The 24,001-nt window shown below is 43.9% G+C and overlaps 1 protein-coding gene across 3 annotated transcripts in view; it reads left to right on the top strand.

The window, feature by feature from the left end:
* LOC140718603 (SLAM family member 9-like) overlaps positions 1 to 23,603 on the top strand; it is a 104,232-nt gene extending 80,629 nt beyond the window's left edge. For 2 of the 3 annotated variants that reach the window (XM_073032606.1, XM_073032579.1), the window contains one exon: positions 21,411 to 23,603. In XM_073032606.1, coding sequence (XP_072888707.1) covers positions 21,411 to 21,421 — 11 coding nt within the window. In that variant the 3' untranslated portion in view covers positions 21,422 to 23,603. Of the gene's footprint in view, positions 1 to 14,190 lie in introns of all 3 variants that reach the window. The other variant, XM_073032596.1, reaches the window with a different exon arrangement.
* Positions 23,604 to 24,001: the final 398 nt, after the last annotated feature.

Here is a 24,001-nt window from a genome sequence, read left to right as displayed (position 1 = left end):
AATTAAAAACTTTTCTAACTTGTCCGTTCCTGTCTCTCTCCAATGCTGTTGTAAAGGAGATAGAATTATGATCACTGTCTCCAAAATGCTCTCCCACTGAGAGATCTGACACCTGTCCAGGTTCATTTTCCAATACCAAATCAATTACAGCCTCTCTTCTTGTAGGTTTATCTACATACTGTGTCAAAAAGATCTTCCTGAACACACCTGACAAACTCCACCCTACCTAAACCCCTTGCTTCCGTCTGAGCGCGTCCCTTCTCTATCACCTGCCTATCCTCCCTCTCGCACTGTCTACAAGCTTTCTCTATTTGCTAGCCAACCTCCTTTTCCCCAGTCTCTTCAGTTCAGTTCCCACCACCCAACAATTCTAGTTTAAACTCTCCCCAGTAACCTTTGCAAACCTCCCCGCCAGAATATTGGTCCCACCTGGGACCCAAGTGCAACCCGTCCTTTTTGTACAGGTCACACCTGCCTCAAAAGTGGTCCCAATGATCCGGAAATTTGAATCCCTGCACCCTCCTACAATCCCTCAGCCACGCACTTATCCTCCACCTCATCCTATTCCTATTCTCACTGTCCTGTGGCACAGGCAGTAATCCCGAGATTACTACCTTTGTGGTCCTGCTTCTCAACTTCCTTATTAACTCCCTGTAGTCTTTTTTTCAGGATCTCTTCCCTTTTCCTACCTATGTCTTTGGAACCAATATGTACCACGACCTCTGGCTCCCTCCCACTGCAGGATATCTTGAACGCAATCTGAAACATCCCGGACCCTGGCACCTGGGAGGCAAACTACCATCCAAGTTTCTTTCCTACGTCCACAGAATCTCCTGTCTGACCTCCTAACTATAGAGTCCCCTATCACTACTGCCTTCCTCTTCCCTTCTCTACCCTTCAGAGCCACAGGGTCAGACTCTGTGCCAGAGGCACAGCTACTGTCACTTCCCCCAGGTAGGTTGTCACCCCCAACAGTACTCAAACCAGGAGTACTTATTATCAAGGGATACAGCCAAAGGGGTACTCTCTAGTACCTGACTCTTCTTCTTTCCCCTCCTGACTGTGACCCACTTGTCCGTCTCTTATGGCCCCAGTGTGACCACCTGCCTATAACTCCTCTCTGTCACCTCCTCGCTCTCCCTGACCGGGCGAAGGTGATAATTGTGGTTGATTCAAAGCTCCACAAAGTGACCAGGAAGACATTTGGTTCGTGTAATTAGGAATAAGAAAGGGATGTTGGTCTTGCTACGGGATTTGGCATGGTGAGAATGGTTATGGACTACAGATCTGACAGTTTCATGCTGATTAAAACACTGACTTCACTAGTGTCAACAATCTACCTTCTGAATGACAAGACTTGCAAACTCCTTGCCGGCTCAGAGAAAAATAAACTAGCAAGAAACCATCAAAGTGAAAACATTTCCCATACAGCAACAGCGACAGGTAACGCATGTCATAGAATCAGAGCAGGCCTCTTGTACACTTGTACGGACATATAAAATATGAATATGGACACTGATCTCTGCAAGGAGTTCAATGCTGACTACCCGCCAATACTGGATGAATCAATTTGATTGTCTCAATTGTGCCTTTGAATGCATAATGACATGCCAGATGAAATACCCATATAGTACATTGCAAGGTCACAGAGATGGCTTGGATTGGGTACACAGCCTTCTAAAGGGGGAGGGGGAGCAGCCAGACGTCTTGGTACATATCGGCACCAATGGAAAAGGAAGGAAGTCCCAAGGAGAGGAGACAGGGAGCCAGGTAGAAAGCTGAAAAGCAGGAGCTCAGTGGTAGTAATCTCTGGACTGCTGCCTGAGCTATGCACCAGTGAGGGCAAGAATAGGATGATTTGGCACGTTAATGCTTGGCTGAGGAACAAGTGCAGGAGGTAGGTTTTCAGATTTCTGGATCATTGGAACCTCTTCTGGGGAAGGTATGACCTGTACAAAAAGGACTAGTTTCACCTGAACTGATGGAGACCAATATCCTTGCGGGCAGATTAGCTAGAACTGTTAGGGAGAGTTTAAACTAATTTGGCAGGGGAATAGGAAGCTGAATTATAGGATGGAGGATGGGGCAGTTCATATACAAGCAGAGGCCATATGCAGTGAGATCGCCAGTAAGGACAAGCAGATGATAGGGCAAAATTACAGTCAGTGATTGCAGTCCAACAGAGGACAAAGTTAAAAAGGGTGATGAGTACAGGAATGAAGGCGTTATATTTGAATGCATGCAGTATACAAAATAAGGTAAATGATCTTGTAGCAGTTAGAGATTAGCAGGTATGACATGTGCATCAGTGAGCCATGGGTGAAAGATTAAAGCTGGAAGGTTAACATCCAAAAATACACATTGTATTGAAAGAATAGGCAAGTAGGCAGAAGGGCCGGCTCGGTTGGTAAGAAATGAAATAAAATCCTTCAAGATGACATAGGATCAAAATATGTAAAATTGATGTGGGTAGAGTTAAGAAACTGCACTGGTTAATATTGTCTATATTTATAGAGACAATAACCAGCATGTGGGCGACAAAGGGGGCAGGAGATAAAAAATGCATTTCAAAAGGGCATGTTACGATACCCATGGGGGATTTGAAAAATCAGGTTGGTGCAGGTTTTGAAGGTCAAGAGAGAGAATTTGGGGAAAGCATACAATGTGACTTTTTAGGGCAGCATCCCCTAGGGGATCTGCTATTGTGGACTGGATGTTGTGTGATGAGCCCATTTGAACAGGGAGCTAACAGTACAGGAACCCCGAGGAGGCTGTGGTCATAACATGAGAGAATTTGCAAACACCAGAGGGCATATGTACAAAATTAAGGGAGGGAAGTTTAGGGGAGACATCAGGGGTAAGTTTTTTACACAGAGGGTTGTGAGTGCCTGGAATGACTTGCCAGGGATGGTGGTGGAGGCTAAAACATTAGGGGTATTTAAGAGCCTCTTGGACAGGCACATGGATGAAAGAAAGAAAAATAGAGGGTAGTGTGGGTTTAGTACTTTTTTTAAGGATTATATGGGTCGGCACAACATGGAGGGCTGAAGGGCCTGTACTGTGCCGTAGTGTTCTATGGTTCAATGGTAATTCACCCTGCACAAAGCCAACATAAAAGCACAAGATTGGGTATATAGGAGAGCAAAAATTGATGTGAGATTAGAGGATTGGTAAGCTTTTAAAAACCTACAGAGGGCAATTAAAAAAGCCATAGATGAAATATGAGGGTAAACTAGCCAATAAGAAGCTACCAAAAGTTTATTCAGATATATAGAGAGTAAGAAAGGTGAGTGTAGATATTGGACCACTGGAAAATGACGCTGCAGAGGAAGTAATGGGGGATAAGGAAATAGCAGATGAACTGAATAAGTATTTTGCATCAATCATCTTTGTAGAAGACACCAACAGTATGCCGGATGTTCAAGGATGTCAGAGGCTGGCTGAAGTGACTAAGGTTATTATTACTAGGGCTAAGTAATCTGAAAGGCCTGAAGATAAATAAATCCATATGGACTACATCCCAGCATTCTGAAAGAGGTAGCTGAAGATATTGTGGAGGCAACAGTAATGAACTTTCATGCATCTCTAGATTCTATCATGGTTCCAGAAGACTGGAAAATTGCAGATGCCACTCCGCTATTCAAGAACAGAGAGAGGCAGAAAAAAGGATATTATCAGAGAGTTAGCCTAACCTCAGTGGGTGGACAGATGTTGGAGCTGATTGATAGGGATTAAAGTTTCAGGATACTTGGAAGTACAATATAAAATAGGCCAAAGTCTGCATCGTTTCCTGAAAGGAAAATCTTGCCTGACAAATCTGTTGGAATTCTTTGAGGAAATTACCAGCAGGACAAAGTTATATTGGTGAATGTTGTGTGCTTGGAATTTCAAATCGAAGCAAGAGGTGGAGAGGGAAGAAGTAAAGGCATCTCAGAGAGAAGGCTTGTTTTTTTAACTAATCAGGAAAAAGAGGTTAGACTGCGCAGGCACATGACGTAGCATGCCAAAGGTTTTAAAAAAGAAGACCAACATATATAGCCGCCATCATCGGAGTGGACTGAGGCAGAGTGGGACGGTTTTGGCTCCACAGCTTCAGGGCTTCAGTGAGAACAGGCAGAGGCGAGGTTTGAACGGGGGCACAATTGCGCAAACACGTGAAAGTCAGCCCGTGAGGCAGTGGGAGAATTTAAAAAGCGAGCAGAGGCTCAGGATGAGTTTCGCTCCAGGTGAGGTAAGGCCCGGTAAGTTCTTTTAATTAATTTAATTACCTTAGGGGTAGGTAATGGAGGCAGTAGTTAGGGCAGTTGAGTGCTCCGTTTGCAATATGTGGGAAGTCAGGGCGAGCACAATTGTCCCTGATGACTACTCCTGCAAAAGGTGCATCCAGCTGCAGCTCCCGATAAACCGAGTTAGGGAACTGGAGCTGGAGCTGGAATAACTTTGGATCATTTGCGAGGCAGAGGCAGAAATAAACAGGAGTTACAGAGAGATAGTCACCCCTAGGAGTCAGGAGACAGGTAGCTGGGTGACTGTCAGGAGAGGGAATGGGAATAGACAGGAAGAGCAGAGCACCCCTGTGGCCGTTCCCACCAATAATAAGTATATCATTTTGGATACTGTTGGTGGGGACAACCTACCAGGGACAAGTTGCAGTGGTTGCATCTCTGGCACTGAGACTGGACTCTCAGCTCAGAAGGAGGGAAAAGGGGAGAGCAGTAGTGATAGGGGATTCGATAGTTAGGGGAACAGATAAGAGGTTCTGTGGAAGAGATTGAGAATCCCGGATGGACCGTTGCCTCCCTGGTGCCAGGGTCCGTGATATCTCGGATCGAGTTCTCAGCATTCTCAAGAGGGAGGGTGAGCAGCCAGATATCGTGGTCCAGGTAGGGACCAATGACGTGGGTAGGAAGAGTGAGGAGGTCCTGAAAGGTGAGTTTAGGGAGTTAGGCGGCAAGTTAAAGGACAGGACCTCCAGGATCGTAACCTCAGGATTGCTGCCAATGGCACGTGCAGGCGGGTTTAGAAATAGTAAGATAGCGCAGATCAACACGTGACTGAAGACATGGTGCAGGAGGGAGGGCTTCAGATTTATAGATAATTGTGCAGTTTTGCAGGGAAGGTGGGATCTGTTCCGGTGGGATGGTTTACATCTGAACTGGAGGGGGACAAATATTCTGGCAGGTAGGTTTGCTAGAGAGGCTCCAGTGGATTTAAACTAGAAACGAGGGGGGAGGGGATCCAGAGTGTAGGAACAGATGTATGGGAGAAGGAAGAAAAAGAAGATAGTAAAGTTGTTTGCACCATTAGAGATAAACAGAGAGGAAGAGGTGGAGAATTTCTTAAATACATTTATTTTAATGCTAGGAGCATTGTAAGAAAGGTGGATGAGCTTAGAGCATGGATTGATACCTGGACATATAATGTTGTAGCTATTAGTGAAACATGGTTGCAGGAGGGATGTGATTAGCAACTAAATATTCCTGGATTTCGTTGGCTCAGGTATGATAGAATCGGAGGGACTAGAGGGAGAGGTGTTGCATTGCTTGTCAGAGAAAATATTACAGTGGTGCTCTGGCAGGATAGATTAGAGAGCTCGTCTAGGGAGGCTATTTGGGTGGAATTGAGGAATGGAAAAGGTGTAGTAACACTTATAGGGGTGTATTATAGACCACCTAATGGGGAACGAGAATTGGAGGAGCAAATTTGCGAGGAGATAGCAGATATTTGTAGTAAGCACAGGATTGTGATTGTGGGAGATTTTAATTTTCCACACATAGAAAATTAAATATGAAAGTCCATACTGAGAAGTCCATACTGTAAAAGGGCTGTATGGTTTGGAGTTTGTAAAATGTGTGCAGGATAATTTTTTGCAGCAATACATAGAGGTACCGACTAGAGAAGGGGCAGTGTTGGATCTCCTGTTAGGGAATGAGATAGGTCAGGTGACGGAGGTATGTGTTGGGGAGAACTTCGGGTCCAGTGATCACAATGCCATTAGTTTCAATATAATTATAGAGAAGGATAGGACTGGACCCAGGGTTGAGATTTTTGATTGGAGAAAGGCTAACTTTGAGCAGATGTGAAAGGATTTAGAAGGTGTGGATTGGGACAATTTGTTTTATGGGGAGGATGTAATAGAGAAATAGAGGTCATTTAAAGGTGAACTTTTGAGGGTACAGAATCTTTATGTTCCTGTTAGGTTGAAAGGAAAGGTTAAAAGTTTGAGAGAGCCATGGTTTTCAAGGGATATTGGAAACTTGGTTCGGAAAAAGAGAGATATCTACAATAAATATAGGCAGCATGGAGTAAATGAGGTGCTCGAGGAATATAAAGAATGTAAATAGAAGCTTAGGCAAGAAAGTGGGAGTGTGGAATGAGCTGCCAGATGAAGTGGTACATGCAGGCTCACTTAACATTTAACATTAAACACTCCCACCACTCTCTGTGAAGAAACCCTCCCCCCCTTAAATTTCCCTTTAAACTTCTCCCCCTTCACCCTATACCTTTCCTGTTTCTCAACTCCACCAATATGACCTTGGTAGACAAGCCCTCTAATCTGTCCTGCCTGAGCACTGCTGCAATGCCAGCCCCCACCCTTCATCCCTCTGCCTCCATCATGTCTGAAACATCTAAACCCTGGAACATTAAGCTGCCAGTCCTGCCCCTCCTGTAGCCAAGTTTCACTAATGGCTACAATGTCATAATTCCACGTGTCAATCCAGGCCCTCAGCTCGTCAGCCTTCCCCACAATACTCCTCACATTGAAATAGACACACCTCAGATTATTACCACCACACACAAACCTATTTGTGACTTTGCATGAACTTTTAACATCATTTATTTTCACCCCCGCTCCACTACCTGCTCTGTCACTCTGGTTCCCACCCCCCTGCAAACCTAGTTTAAACCCTCCCCAATAGCACTAACAAACCTCCCTGCAAGGATATTGTTCCCCCTGTAGTTCAGGTGTAACCCGCTTCTCTTGTACAGGTCCCACCTGCCCCAGAAGAGGTCCCAATGATCCTGAAATCTGAAACCCTGCCCCTTACTCTAGTTCCTCAGCCACGTGTTCATCATCTGCCAGAGCATCCTACTCTTACCCTCACTGACATGTGGCACAGGTAGCAATCCTGAGATTACCACCCTCGAGGTCCTGATTTTTAACTCCTACCAAGCTCTCTATACTCACTCTTCAGGACCTCCTCACTCTTGGTTCCTATGTCATATATATATCGATGTGTACCGCGACATCTGGCTGCTCAGCCCCCCACTCCCACTTCGGAATGCTGTGCACGCGATCAGAGACATCACGGACCCTGCCACCCGGGAGGCAACACACCGTCCAGGAGTCTCTGTCACGACCACAGAACCTCCTGTCTGTACCTCTAACTATTGAGTCCCCTATCACTACCAGTCTCCTCTTCTTCCCCCCTCTTCTGCACTGCAGAACCAGACTCAGTGCCAGAGATCTGGCTGCCACAACTTGTCCCAGGTAAGTCATCCCCTCCAACAGTATACGAATCGGTATACTTGTTTCTGAGGGGAATGGCCACAGGGGAATCCTGCTCTGCCTGCCCTTTCCCCTTTCCTCGCCTGACGGTAACCTGTGCGCTGCTCCTTTGGCGTAACTACCTCACTGAAACTACTATCTATAAACTCCTCATTCTCCCGAATGATCCGGAGGTCATCCAGTTCCTGCTCCAGTTTCCTAACGCGGTTGTTAGGAGCTGCAGCTGGATGCACTTCCTGCAGGTGTCATTGTCAGGGACACCAGAGGTCTCCCTGACTTCCCACATCCTGCAAAAGGAACATTCCAACATCCTGCTTGTCATACTTTCTAAACAAACAAAAAACAAAACTTACCGGAACCCACCCTCGCCTCTGTCTGTTCACGCTGAAGCCTATTGAGCCAAAGCCGTCCCACTCTGCTCCCTCTCACGCTGCTGCCCATTGGATATGGCGGTCTTCTTTTTAAACCTTTGGCGCTCTACATCACGCGCCTGTGCAGTCTCGCCTCTTTTCCCCGAGCAGTGTAAAAAAAATGGCTTCTCTCTGAGATTCCTTTACTCTTTCACTCTCAGCCTCTTGCTCCGTTTTAAGAGACCATTGAAAATTCCTCTCCTTTTTAAACCTTTGGCGCTATACGTCACGCACCTGCACAGTCTAGCCTCTTTTCTCTGAGCAGAAGAGATATGCTAACATTAGAGAGGGTTCAAACGAGGTTGGCAAAAATGATTCTGTGAATGAAAGGCTTATTATTTGAGGAACGTTTGATGGCTCTGGGCCTGTATTTGCTAGAAATTAGAAGAGGGGTGCGGGGAGTCTCATGGAAACATTTTTAAATGTTGAAAGGCCCAGAGAGAGTGAATGTGGACAGAATGTTTTCTACAGTGGGGGAGTCTAGGACCAGGGGGCAGAGCCTCCGAATAGAGGGGCATTCAATTAGAACAAAGATGAGGAGGAATTTCTTTAGCCAGAGGATGGTGCATCTGTGGAATTCATTGCCAAAGGTAGCTATGGAGGCCAAGTTATTGCGTGTATTTAAGAAAAGAGGCTGATAGATTCTTGATAAGTCAGGGCATGGAAAGTTACAGGGAGAAGGCAGGAGAAATGCGTTGAGAGGAAAATAAAGCAGCTATGATCAAATGTTGGAGCATATTCGATGAGTTGATTCTGCTGCCATATCTTATGCCATGAAGCAAGTCTTTGGGGAATAAAGGAATACTGGAAACACATTGCATATTATTCTGTGAGCGGGTTAATAAAATATTTAAATTTACGAGTGTGGTCAAATTCAGAAAATGCTAGCAAAATATAAAAGATGATGCCAAGTTATATTATTAGTTTCATTTACATTTGATCTGGTGCTACTGAGAGATGAATCCTCCCATGCACCAGTACACCAGTACTTGGAGCGAGTAACTGATTTGAATAAATGTTTAAACTTCATGTCACAGAAGACCTTTGTGCCGTAATTACAAGTGAACTCAATGTATAGCAAATGATATCATTCCTATGGATAGAAATTCAACTATACTTGGAATATGCACCAAAATGACATTATTTGGAGCGGGAGCTCAGGGCAGGGAAATTGAGCCTCTGTCCTCAAGCACAAAACATTTGTGCATGATATTTATTTTATATTTCAAAAATTAACTTTATTCATTTGTACTTGTATTTTTAAAATTAACATCTCAAAACTGTTTACATTCATGGTCAATACATTCAAAAGTATTAATTTTTTAAACCATAAAACCATTGCTACTCATGTGGCCCTCTGGAGGGATACACCATTTCAAAGTTTCATGGGGCTTGCTGACTTGGACTCAGCCCCTCAACGTACAGTAGTGTAAGGGCCCCTGTAACCAGAGAGCCGTACCTGTCTCGTGACAGCACTGCCCTCATCTGGTCGGAGGTTACACCACCTGCCAGATAACATTTTGCCCCTCCTAACTAATCAATGCACACTTAACCATTGGCCACCTTAATTGGATTAACCTGTCTAGCACCAAGACGTTGGCCCCCTGACCTATAAAGGGTGCTACATGTGCTTGGCTCGCTCTCTTTTGCCATCCTCGAGGGACCACCCTGCTTCACTCCAGGCTGAAGACCGCAGAACAGCACTGGAGACACGTGGTAAGGAGTGCATTGAATAGAGTTGTGGGAGCGTTTATTGTTGTCCCTTTAGCAAAGAGCCGTGCTTGCCCATAGCCAAGGGGGGCAGGTATTGTAGTTACTTTTCCCTTGCTTGTATGTGTACCCGTACTCCATCCCCACACCGTTTTCCTGTGTATTGTACTGCAGACCCGACTTTTCCCACGCTCCTGTATTCTAAGTGTGTTTGTGCGAATATTGTAGCCGCTTGTGTTGTTCCCAAGCTTTTTCTCCCCTTGTAAATAAACTCATTATTAAAACTCTGTGTCCAGAGCTCTTGCCTTTGAGCCCCAGAGAATCTTTCTCATTTCCATCACAACAGCCCCATACTGTGGTCCTTTCCACTGAGCCTTAGCATTGTCTGCATCATGTTTCAGTGCGTCCCTCAGCATATACTCCATCCTGGAGTATACATTCTGCAGCATTCCCTTAGGGACATCTCACTGTGCTGGAACACCAACAACTTTTGGGCAGAGGATTTGAGTAGATGAGCTTCCCGCAGCTTTCCATCTGCTGGTGTGTCCTGGGAGCAACCCATAGATCAGAGTCTTCTGTTACACAGCTGCTTGAGAGGAACCAAGATAAGGATTCTTGCATCATTCTCCACACCCACATGACAAATCCACTGCCTGCAAAGAAATGGGAGACTGTCTCTTCTCCACCACAGTCGTCCTGAGGGCAGCATGCATTGGAACAATATCAACATCTATACAGGAAGGATCTGGCTGTGAGGGTCCCCCTTTGTCCGCCAAGCAAAGTTTGGTGTTTGTTGGCAAGTACTGGCCATGAGGCATCCTGCCAGATGATTTGGATAGCTTGCTTGAGGAACCACATCTCAGACTCCCTAGAGTCCTTGTCCTGCAGAGTCTGAAGTAGGGTCAGTGCTGACCATTCCCTGATTGACTTGTGGTCAAAGGTGTTGCTTTGGAAGAATTTTTCCATGAGACCGTAAGATATAGTAGTGGAATTAGAATATTTGGCCCATCAAGTCTGCTCTGCCATTTCATCATGGCTGAACATTCCCTCCTCAGCCGCAATCTCCCACCTTCTTCCCGCATCCCTTCAGCCCTGGCTAAGAGTCTATGAATGTCTGCCTTAAATATTCCCAATTATTTGGCCTCCACAGCCGTCTGTGGCAAAGAATTCCACAGATTCACCACTCGCTGGCTAAAGAAATTCCTAATCTCCATTCTAAATGGCCATCCTTCCATTCTGAGGCAGTGTCCTTTGGTGTTAGACTCCCTCACCATAGGAAATACCCTCTCCATATCCACTCTATTGAGGCCTTTTCAACATTTGATAGGTTTCAATGAGATCTTACCTCATTCTTCCAAATTCCAGTGAATATAGGCTCAGAGTCATTCCACATTTGATAAGCCTTTCAATTCCAGAATCATTTTCATGAACCTACTTTGGTCCCTCTCCAATGTCAGCACATCCTTTCTTAGAAAAGGGGCCCAAGACTGCTCACAATACTCCAAGTGAGGCCTCACCAGTGCCTTATAAAGCCACAACATTACATGCTTGCTTTAATTTTCTAGTCCTCTTGAAATGAAAGCTAACATTGCATTTCATGAAGGACCAGCGGTGAAGCAATATCCAGCTAAGTGGGATGTTGCACAACAATGCGACCAGATGCTTCCTTGGCCAACTCATCAATTGCAAACTCAAAGTACACGGATGAAAGAGGTGTGATTGATGGGACTAGGCACATTAACAGTCCTGCATGAATTAGATGGGCCATTTCAGTGCTATAGTGCACGAACTCTATAACCAGGTCCAGGTAGAACCTGAGCACCTAGATAACCACGACCTTTGGTTCCACACACAGCCTGATGCAGCACCACACACAAAGGTACTCATGCAGGTAACATTGGGTAACATTGTGCCTCCATTATCTGACTGTGGAGGGAACATTGGAACAGTCAGGCCAGTTGTCAGAAAGGAATGGCCTTGCTCCTTGTGTGATTGACTCTGACCCCCAATGCAAGCTCAAAATGACCATCGATCTGATCGGAAGATGGCAGCATTGTCCGCTTACAAGGAGATCTGACCTGGGTGCCTCAACTGCCTGGCGACATTGCCTCTCTTATGCTCTCATCCTTCCTGAAGGATTCAGCAGATTTCTGAGCAACGTACAAAAAAGAGAAGGGAGAGTAGACAACCCTGCCGGACTAAAGACTTGATGGGAAAGCTATCCATCTTCCACCAACTGATTTGAAATGAGCAGTGTCGAACAGCTGGATCCAATATACCTCCCGAAAACCCACCTTGGAGGACACATGCATAATATGCATGTACGATATCCTGTTGGAGGTTTTCCCTGATATTCATGGAGAACTACAGCACAAAAACAGGTCAACATACATGAATGCTGGTGGAACTCACCTATGAAAATTAATAACAGTGGACGTTTCAGAGCGACCCCCTCCTTCAGGACTGGAAAGGAAGGGGGAAGGTGCTAGAATGAAAAGATGGGGGGTGAGGGGAAGTAGGCCTAGCTTGAAGATGATAGGCAGCCATGTGGGTGGGAAGAAGGAATCTGATAAGAAAGGCAGGTGAATCACAGGAGAAAAGGAAGGAGGGTCACGAGGGGGAGGTGATAGGCTACCTCTTCTCCCCCACCAGCCTACATCACTCTAGGGAGAACAATCTAAGTGTGTCCAACTTTTCATTACAGCTCATGTCCTTTAGTTCAGACAGCTTGATGGTAAACCATTTCTGTATCCTCTCCACATCCTTCTTATAACAGGCAACCAGAAGTACACTCTAAACTAAAATTCTGTATAGATATGAAATGACTTCCTTACTCTTATACTCAGCACCCCTGCCAATGAAGGCAAGCTTGCCATATGCCTTCTTTACCACCTTATCCCTTTCTGCGGCCACTTCCAATGAACTATGGATCTGGATCCCATTTTTCATTCCTTTCTTTGGACCCCCAGATCTGAGAAACACAGAAGCATGAAGGTGTGGGTTTAGTACTTTTTTTAAAGGATTATATGGGTCGGCACAACATGGAGGGCTGAAGGGCCTGTACTGTGCTGTAGTGTTCTATGGTTCTATTAAGCCACATGCTGATATCTAAACTACTTCATCCTTAAAATGAGAGTATTCACATAAAAATGCAGTTTGGTGGCTGCTTAACTGGGTGCCCACAGGAATGCAAACAGGAACTCTGATCGATTGTTCCCACAATACAGCCGTTAATTATTAGCATTACACAAAACACTTCTGCACAAATTTTGTGTTCTACATCAAGGCCAATGTCACATTCCGTTTGTTCTTTAGGCCAAAAATGGGAGAGCACTTTCAGGAAAGTAGTACCATTGTGGCTGAATTCAGGAGGTCCTGTCTGAGAAGTAATATTCCTAATTGGGGCAGAAGTTATAAATACAGTGAGTCATATAGCAGCTGGTTCCTCTTGAAACTTTCGCAGTAGCTGTTTCCCACAATAGGCCAACACCTAAATGACAAGAGAGGGGTTTTTCAATGCAGTGGGGTGTTTCTGCCTCTGATCTAATTGTGGTTCCACTTCAGGCTGCAAATTAGATCTGTTGAGGGAAATCAGGAGGATTGAGGAAGGCAAAATGTGCCAATACATACCTGCATAAAGAACCACAAAAAAAACCCAGTGGGAATTTTGGTATGCAATGCAGGGGATTTCAGTGTCATTAGCATTACCACATTCTGTTTGCTCTTCCTTTCATTCTTCTCAACATCATTTTGCTGCTCTGTCCCTAAATCCCTTGAATTTCTCTAATATCCAGAGATCTATCTGTTTTGAATGAAATCAATGCTTGATCACTTACATACACCAGTTACGTGACAGACATGTCCTTTAGATGTGGGAGGAAACTGGAGCAATCACAGGGAGAAATGACAAACTCCACACTGATAGCTCTGATATGCAAAGCTTGTAATTAGATTCCTAACGTAAGAACTGCAACTGTATTCAGAAATACTCTTGACTCACTGAACAGAAAGATGTTTCAGGCAAATTATTTAATGTTTAAGTAGGGTAATAGTATACAGCAAAAAGAAACAAGTATGGGCAATCCAAACGTGAGAGTGTGATTCAGTACCTGCACATCTGAAAATTGGCTATACGTGCTGCCTGATCTGCTGAGTTCGTGCAACATTTTGTGTGTCAGAATATGAAGGGAAAGGCTTTGCTAAACATCAGCTTGACCACATCTGGAGAGCTGTGATGATATTTCGAGACAGTGACTTGCAGAATGGATATTTTGTACTAACCTCACATTCAAGAAATACTTTCTGGTTCTCATAAATGTTAACATTATGAAAAGGGATTACATATGTAATACCCTGGTTTAAGGCCATGCTTTATTTTATTAATAGTTATGCTGTTGGGTATTTTATTTCCTGCAGACTTTCTAAAAATGCATTAAGTGTTCCTTTAATTACATTATACAATCAGATATTTCAATTTTACTGTTTAAAATAAAACTTCAGTTGATTGATAAGTTAGGCTTGTTGAATTAGCCAACTGGATTTGTCTTGGGACCTTTCTAGAGAGTGCGTGAAAATGGAAGTGGGACGGCCATTTTCTACAGACAGCGCAGGATAGAAGAAGGAGAATGAAAATGGACAATGAGCATCAGAGAAGAACATTGTGAAATGCTCACAGAACCCATTGGAAGGACAGACACCACTGTCAGAAAATCCTCATGCAGACAATGGTCTCACAGAGAATGTGCAGGTAACTTTTAGTTAGCTAGTTAGTACTTGAATTGGAGAAAGTTCAAAGGCATTTCCTTAGATGTGGCGTGGATAAAGTGGTTAACAGGCAAAACCATTTCAATACCATGAGCACACAAAGTGAAGCAAACTGGATTGATTATGCAACAATGAACACTAAAACAAGTACACATTATAGACTAATATATATGTAATGGACCATTTTCTTTATTTTGTTCATTATAGTTTAAAATATTTTGTCCATACCATTTCAACCTAAGTTTCTAGTGGTGTCAGTTAAATTGTTTGCTAGTGAATGGTAAATTTGCATGGGTGTGTCAGTATTCATAAATGAAACAGTCCTACTGTCCCCTAAAGGGACATTCAAACTTTTATGTTTGTGCTTACCCAAATCATATTTATGCTAGACCTGTTTATTTAATGGAAATAGCCGTTTCATTGTTATTCCCATGCATTATGTTGCTGTTAGCTTGTATTCACAGTAATAGCTAATGCAGTATGAGCTTACAGTAAGAGGGTTACACATGGATCAGCCATGATGAAATGGCGGAGCAGACATGGTGGGCCAAATGGCCTAATTCTGCTCCTGTGTCTCATAGTCTTAAAAATGAATTTCATAATCACTGCTACACAGATTGATGCATGTGCATGAGGAAAATCCACAGTTAAGGAAAACAAAAAAAACCCAACTTAGGTTAATGATTGATTGAGGCTGTTAAGATTTTAAAACAGAAGCTTTTTCTGCTGCTTAGAGATGTGACCCTAAGATTCGAGAGAAATCATGTTTGTGCAAGAGACGATACAAAAAGTAAAACTGCCCTACATAAAATAGTGACCGAGGTTCGATCAGTTACAGAGTGCTGAGATTGGTAGACTGAAGATACTAAGGAAAATGATAAACACAAGAAAATCTGCAGATGCTGGACATCCAAGGCAACACACACAACATCGTAGAGGAACTCAGGAGCCAGGTAGTGTCTACGGAAAAGAGTAATCTGTTGATGCTTTGGGCCAAGACCCTTCATCAGGACTGGAAATGAAAGGGGAACAGAGGGGAGGAAGAAGTGTAAGGTGGTAGGTGATAAATGAAACTGGGAGAGGATGTGAAATAAAAAGCTAGGAAGTTGATGGGTGCAAGAGATAAAGGGCTGGAGAAGGGGGGCATCTGATAGGAAAGGACAGAAGACCATAATAGAAAGGGAAAGGGAGAGTAACAGAGGGAGGTGATGGACAGGTAAGAGGGTGTGAGAGGGAAACAAAAATGGGGGATGGTGAAGAAGGGGGCGAGGGGCAATTACCGAAAGTTTGACAAATTTTTCATCATGCCATCAGGTTGGAGGCTATCCATATGGAATATGAGGTGTTGCTCCTCCAACCTGAGTGTGGCCTCATTATGGCAGTAGAATGAGAATGGGAAGTCGAGTTGGCTGGACATTGTAGTCATCACGGACTGTAGATGTCTCCCTGCCTTTCCACTATCCGGCCTGGCATCTCTACTGTCCTATTTGAGCAGAAATAAATGGAATTTTAAAAATTTCACTGAAAGCTTTTCTTTTCTTTTGCTTTCTCTCAATGAAGCCTCTCTTCGCTGAAACCTCTCTGACTGTGTCCAGACGATGGCTGCTATGCTTGGCCCTGCCTTCCTTTGATTTGCTCTTCTTAATCAATCACAAACGCAGATTGCTCAAGGACCAATGTTCTATTATGCTGCCGTGACCCACTTGCTGCTGCCTTTTTCAAATCAGGCAGTAGACCTGACTGAAATCCTCTCCCCTCAATCTTCCAATGTCTGGATTGATTGCTGGTCAATGCTCTATTATGCTGCTGTTCTCAGTCATCTCAGATGTTCTGGAATGAAAAGACTCACATTGAGAGCATACGTTGCAGAGACAGAGGAAATGAGAATGGCATTTTTACAAACGACAGGGTAGGAAGTGGTATAGTCAAGATAGCTGTGGCAGTCAGTGGGTTTATAAAATTAACAGTATATAGACTGTCTCCAGAGATGGAAACAGAGAGATCGAGAAAGGTGAGAGAAATGTCAGAAGTGGACCCTAAATTTGAGAACAGGGTGTAAGTTGGTGAAATTGTTGAGCTCAACTTGGGTGCAGGAAGCAGCACCAATGCAGTTCATAAGACACAGGGCCAGAATTGGGCCATCTGGCCCATCGAGTCTGCTCTGCCATTCAATCAGGGCTGATCCTTTTTCCTTCTCCTCAACCCCATACATGTATGTGGCTACGAATTCACCACCCTCTGGCTAAAGATATTTATCCACATCACCGTTTTGAAAGGGCGCCCCCTATCCTGAGACAGTGCCCTCTTGTCCTAGACTCTCTCACCATCCTTTCCACATCTACTCTGTCTAGGCCATGGGTGTCAAACTCATTTTAGGTCACGGGCCAGATTGAGCAAAATGCAGCTTCATGCGGGCCGGATCAGTCGAATGCAGCTTTCGTTGCCTCCGTTTTTTCAGCCTGCTCTCATGTGTCTCAGTCTCTGCTATAACTACAAAGTGTTTCACTTTACAAATTCCGTTTCTTATGAAGAAGACTGCTGAGCAAGACTGCTGAATAAACACTAAAAACCCTGAAAACCTGGTACCTGAATAAACTCAGCATTAGCCATATCATACGCCATAGGCGCTTCGATTACTGGGGCCAGCTTTAATAGTAATTAGATATTATCTCGCGGGCCAAAGATAATTCCACCACGGGCCTTGAGTTTGACATATATGGTCTAGGCCTTTCAACATTCAAAAGATTCCCCATCTGAGATCCAACATCCACTGCAATCCCTTTATCTATCCTACTCCTCAAAGAATTCCAACAGGTTAGTCAGGCAGGATTTTCCCTGAAGAAAATCATGCTGACTTTGTACTACCTTGTCCTGTGTCACCTCATCCTTATGTTACGAATGTGAAGCAACTCTGAGGGGCCGAAGGGTACAAAGTCGCCCCCTCCTTTTTGAGAATCGCAAGATCGCTATTATTTCGGGTCTGAGACCCAGGAAATGAAAGAAAGGGACATCCAGAATACACAAGGTTTGGAATGCATCCTGACCTCAGCGGAACGGAACCACTGATAACGGCCATTGTCTCTTGGAGAAGGAATTTTGTATTGAGTACTGTACTATTCATTGAAATCCCTCAGGGGACAACCAGTGGTCTGGTTGAGGGATTGCATCATCCCAACCTGATTGACATCTGAGACCCCGTGAGTGAGGATAAAAGAGGGGTCTGGGGAACAACCCCTTCAGACGCACCAGGAGAAACGCTAGAAATCCCGTGACAGCGTTTTATAGCGAAAGCTGGTGGGGGCTCGTGTGCGTCCTCCCTTGCCTGGGGTGGCGGGCTCACCACGGAAGAACGGTTTAGCTAAAGGAGAGGTCACAATTGAAAGGCCACGACAACGAGACTCCTGACAGATCGAAATCATAAAGGAAAGCCGGCAAGTTTTTCTCCAAATCTCTCTCTCTCCCCAACAATTGCAACCCAGCGGTCCCCAACGGCTGCAGCCTGCATGAACTGAGTGAACTTTATATTTCCATCGGACAATACGTTATCCCCTAGTCAACGATAGAGCTTATTTCTTATTGATTATTATTATACCCGCACTTTTAGATTTAGTATTGATGACGTATATTATCTGTATATTTGCATTGATATTATTTTTGTGTATTTTTACTGATAAATACTGTTAAAAATAGTATCATCAGACTTCAACGGACATCTCTATCTTTGCTGGTAAGTGACCCAGTTACGGGGTTCATAACACTTAACAACTAACATGTTCCCAACCACTGAGGTCAGGCTAACTGGTCTCTAACTTCCTTTCTGCTGCCTTCGTCCTTTTTTAAAGAGTAGAGTGATATTTGCAGTTTTCCAATCCTCTGGCACCATGCCAGAGTCCAATGATTTTTGAAAGATCATTTCTAACGCTGCCACAATCTCTAATGCTACATCTTTCAGAACCCTAGGGTGCAGTTCCTCTGGTCCAGGTAACTTATGTACCTTTAGATCTTTCAACTTTTTGAGCACCTTCTCTCTTGTAATAGATGCAATGCTCCTCAGACAGGATGAAGAGGTCAATACTCCCCAATGCCATTAGGCTTTACAATTCTACCGCCAGGACTTAAGAATTTTTTAAAAGCTATTATTAATGCTTTTTGAGATAGTGATTTAGATGCATATCATATTCTTTACTGAGTTAAGTATTGTATGTAATTAGTTTTGCTACAACAAGTGTATGGGACATTGGAAAAAAGTTGAATTTCCCCATGGGGATGAATAAAGTATCTATCTATCTAGTGTCTTCCACAGTGAAGACTGATGAAAAATACTCTTTTAGTTCATCAGCCATCTCCTTGTCCCCTGTTATTATTTCTCCAGCCTCATTTTCTGGTGGTCCTATATCCACTCTCATTTCTCTTTTATTTTTAACATACTTGAAAAAGCTTTTACTATCCACTTTGATATTATTTGCTAGCTTGCTTTCATATTTCATCTTTTCCCTTCTAATGATTTTTTTAGTTGCTCTCTGAACGTTTTTAAAAACATTCCCAATCCTCTATCTTCCCACAAATTTTTGCTTTGTTGTGTGCCCTTTCTTGTGTTTTTACACAACTTCCCTGTCAGCCATGGTTGTACTATTTAACCGTTTGAGTACTTCTTCGTTTTTGGAATACATGCCCTACACCTTCCTCATTTTTCCCAGAAACGCACACCATTGTTGCTCTGCTGTCATCGCTGCCAGCAGCTCCTTCCAATTTACTTTGGCCAACTCCTCATACCACTGTAATTTCCCTTACTCCACTGAAATACTGCTACGCCAGCCTTTACTTTCTCCCTATCAAATTTCAGGTTGAACTTAATCATATTGTGATCACTGGTTCCTAAGGGTTCATTTGCCCTAAGCTCCCTAATCGCCTCCAGTTCATTGCACCTGAACTGGAAGGGGAACTATCATCCTTGTGGGAAGGTTTGCTGGTGCTGCTCCAGGGGGGTTTAAACTAGATTTGCAGGGGTAGGGGAACCAGTGTTAGAGCAGATGGTGAGGTGGAAGAGGATAAAGGTCATGCAAGAGCTGCAAGATTATTGCATGGAGTAAAGCTAGATCTAACATATAAGGAGGCTTTGAGGAAAGAAACAGAATAAAGGGTGTAAGGATAGTAAGGCAGAAGGGCTAAAGTGCGTGCACTTCAGTGCAAGAAGCATCAGAAACAACGGTGATGAACTGAGAGCTTGGATACGTACATGGAATTATGATGTAGTGGCCATTACAGAGACTTGGCTGGCACCAGGGCAGGAATGGATTCTCAATATTCCTGGATCTCAGTGCTTTAAAAGGGATGGGGGGCGGTTAGCAGCAGAGATACCTTGGAGCAGATTGGGAGGCAGATTTCGAAAAGATACAAAGGGTTGTTATCATGGGTGACTTTAACTTCCCTAATATTGATTGGCACCTGATTAGTTCCAATGGTTTAGACGGGGCAGAGTTTGTTAAGTGCGTCCAGGACAGTTTCCTGTCACAGTATGTTGACAGGCCGACTAGGGGGAATGCCATACCAGATCTAGCATTAGGTAATGAACCGGGTCAGGTTACAGTGGGTGAGCATCTGGGGGACAGTGATCACCGCTCACTGGCCTTTAACATTATCATGGAAAAGGATAGAATCAGAGAGGACAGGAAAATTTTTAATTAGGGAAGGGCAAATTATGAGGCTATAAAGCTAGAACTTGCGGATGTGAATTGGGATGATGTTTTTGCAGGGAAATGTACTATGGACATGTGGTCGATGTTTAAGGATCTCTTGCAGGATGTTAGAGATAAATTTGTCTGGGTTTCAGGCCAAAACCCTTCGTCAGGACCTGACGTCGACAGTGCTTCTCCTTATAGATGCTGCCTGGCCTGCTGTGTTCCACCAGCATTTTGTGTGTGTCATTCAATAATGCTGATCCTTTTTTTAATCCTCCAGCCTTCTCCCTGTAACCTTTGATGCTATGTCCAATCAAGAACCTATCAAGCCCTGCCTTAAATACACCTAACAACCTAGCTGCCACAGCTACATGTGGTAAAAAATAATTATGTCCCATTTTCCTATAGAATTTAGCCGTGTTCCTTGCAATCTGTTCCTTATGGAGTTTTGAAGTCAGTACAATAGTGAGGCCCCTCTTCAAATTATTTTCTTGGGTTTCTGTGGGAATAAATGCACGGGGGGTTTACAAGGGTATCTCCCAGTAGCAGACCCTGCCTCTATCGGCTTTATCTCCGCTGTAGTTTAAATACTGCATCCAGTAAGGAGAGGATACCATTTTTAGTTTCTGATTTTCGCTCCAGCTTTTCCAGGATAGTAGTGGCTTGAATGAATTTGGCCAGGGTAGCTGTCCAATTGAAGATGATTAGGGTATCTTGAAATCCTGGAAATATTAACATCCCCTATAATTAGTATAGGTTTAAGGGGCCTTAATTCCCATTTTACATTTTTCTGTTGAGAGTTAGGTTGCCTAGTTATTTGACCACCTTCCTGTCTATTGTTACAAAAACCTGTTCTTGTCTGTTCCTTGTCCTGCAACTCAGCATGTTGGAGTTCCATTCCTGCAGCCTCTTGGAAGTTTGTATGTTCTTCTTTTAGAAACACAGAAAACCTACAGCACAATACAGGCCCTTTGGCCCACAAATTTGTGCCAAACATGTCCCTACCTTAGAAATTACTAGGGGTACCCATAGCCCTCTTTTTTTCTAAGCTCCATGTACCTATCCAGGAGTCTCTTAAAAGACCCTATCATATCCGCCTCCACCACCGTTGCTGGCAGCCCATTCCACGCACTCACCATTCTGCCATCATATTCGACCTACCAAAATGAACCACTTTCACACTTATCTGGGATGAACTCCATCTGCCACTTCACAACCGTTTTGCATCCTATCAATGTCCCGTTGTAACCTCTGACAGCTCTCCACACTTTCCACAACACACACAACCTTTGTGTCATCAGCAAACTTACTAACCCATCTCTCTGCTTCCTCATCCAGGTCATTTATAAAAATCACAAGGAGTAAGGATCCCAGAACAAATCCCTGAGGCACACCACTGTTCACCGACCTCCATGCAGAGTATGACCCATCTGCAACCACTCTTTGCCTTCTGTTGGCAAGCCTGTTCTGGATCCACAAAACAATGTCCCCTTGGATCCCATACCTCCTTACTTTCTCAGTAAACCTTGCAAGGGGTACCTTATCAAATGCCTTGCTGAAATCCATATATACTACATCTACAGCTTTTCCTTCATCAATGTGTTTAGTCACATCCTCAAAAAATTCAATCAGGCGTGTAAGGCACCACATGCCTTTGACAAAGCTATGCTGACTATTCCTAATCATATTATACCTCTCCAAATGTTCATAAATCCTGCCTCTCAGGATCTTCTCCATCAACTTACCAACCACTGAAGTAAGACTAAACTGGTCTATAATTTCCTGGGCTATCTCTATTCCCTTTCTTGAATAATGGAGCAACATCTGCAACCCTCCAATCCTCCGGAACCTCTCCTGTCCCCATTGATGATGCAAAGATCATCGCCAGAGGCTCAGCAATCTCCTCCCTCGCCTCCCACAGTAGCCTGGGGTACATCTCATCCAGTCCTGGTGATTTATCCAACTTGAAGCTTTCCAAAAGCTCCAGCACATTCTCTTTTTTAATATCTACATGCTCAAGCTTTTCGGTCCGCTGCAAGTCATCACTGCAATTACCAAGATCGTTTTCCATAATGAATACTGAAGTAAAGTATTTATTAAGTATCACTATTTCCTCTGGTTCCATACACACTTTCCCACTGTCACATTTGATAGGTCCTATTCTTTCACGTCTTATCCTCTTGCTCTTCACATACTTGTAGAATGCCTTGGGGTGTTCCTTAATCCTGCCTGCCAAGACCTTCTCATGGCCCCGTTCTGGCTCTCCTAATTTCCTTCTTAAGCTCCTTTGAGTGCAAAAATTTGCTCTGGGCTCTTGGGTTTCCTCCTATGGTCCAAAGACACTGTAACTTGTCCTGTGACAGGGTTCAAAAGGTGGGTTGCTGTGTGGTGTGGCTCTTGGACGGGAAATGTCTGTTCTGCGCTGCATCTCTAAATAAGCTCTTTTGGTCCAATCTAACCATACAACTAAAATCCCTCATTCCATCTAGAGTTTATCTGTTAATATTATGTTAACATTTTATGTACTGTATGTGATATATCCAGTGTTTTGCACCTCAGTTTCTGAGGAACTGTGTTTCATTTAGCTGTATACATGTGTAAGGATGAATGACAATAAACTCAAACTGCAAACTCTGAAAGACCACTGGAATGTTTTACTTGTTGCTCAACATCCATTCACCATACATCATGCATTTTTAAACCTCTTAATTTCTGAGTCGTCCTTAGTCTGCAAATGAGATAGCAAAATAAATGAACCAGCAATGGATCCACCAACACACACAAGATGTAAAGGAAACTGATGGAAATTAATACAGTAAGACATCAAGGAACCACTTATTAACAAAATATGTCTCTGCCATTAGGACATAAATGGGGAAAAATCAAAAGCTTAAAGGGAAATAGAAGTGGGTTGATATACGGTGGAAAATTTCTGTTTTAACGGAGCTTCAAATTAGGTAACAATGAAAGGGGAAGTATGTACCACATAGCCCAAAGGGACTAGTTAAAAATGGATGGAAGGAAATGATATTTGAAAGGAATCTGTTTTGATCTGTCTGCATAGATTCTTTTTGCAGATTTAACAGTGACAAGGGAATTGGATATTTCCCCGAAAAGGTTAAGTGCCAGGAGGGAGATTAGTGGTGAAGGGCAAATAGACAAGGAAATCACATAAGGAGCAATCTCTCTGGAAAGCAGAAAGTGTGTGGGGGGCAGGTGAAGAGGGAAAGATGTGCTTGGTGGTGGGATCTTACACCTTAGCAAGTGGAACAAGTGCTACATCTGTCCCTACACCTCCTCCCTCACTGCCATCCAGGGTGCTAAATAGTGACACTTCAACTGTGAGCCTACTGGGGGTCATTTATTGTGTTCAGTGCTCCCAGTGTGGCCTCCTGTACAAGAGTGAGACCCGACAGAGCTTTGCCAAGCATCTACTCTCCGTCCGCCAGAACAAGCAGGATCTCCCAATGGCCACCCATTTTAATTTTACTTCCCACTCCTTCTGCTATGTCCATCCATTGCCTCCTCCACTGAGGTTGGAGGAACACCTTATATTCCACTTGGGTAGCCTCCAAGCTTATGACATGAACATAGATTTCTCAAACTCCCAGTAATGCCCCAACCCCCTGCTTCACCATTTCCGGTCCCCTTTTCTCTCTCACTTCATCTTCGCCCACCCATCACCTCTCCTTTTTCTATCTCCCATGGCCTTCCACCAATCATCTTCCAGCTCTTTACTTCATCCCTCTCCCTCCAGTTTCACATCACCTGATGAAGGGTCTCGGCCCGAAACGTCAACAGTGCTTCTCCCTATAGATGCTACCTGGCCTGCTGCATTCCACCAGCATTTTGTGTGTTGCTTCACTTATCACCTGGTGTTTTTCTCTCCTCTCCCACCACCTTTTAAATCTATTCAACCTATTTTCCCT

This window comes from Hemitrygon akajei, chromosome 2, assembly GCF_048418815.1.
Source record: "Hemitrygon akajei chromosome 2, sHemAka1.3, whole genome shotgun sequence".
NCBI lineage: Eukaryota > Metazoa > Chordata > Chondrichthyes > Myliobatiformes > Dasyatidae > Hemitrygon > Hemitrygon akajei.
This window is presented reverse-complemented; position numbering and strand designations above follow the sequence as displayed.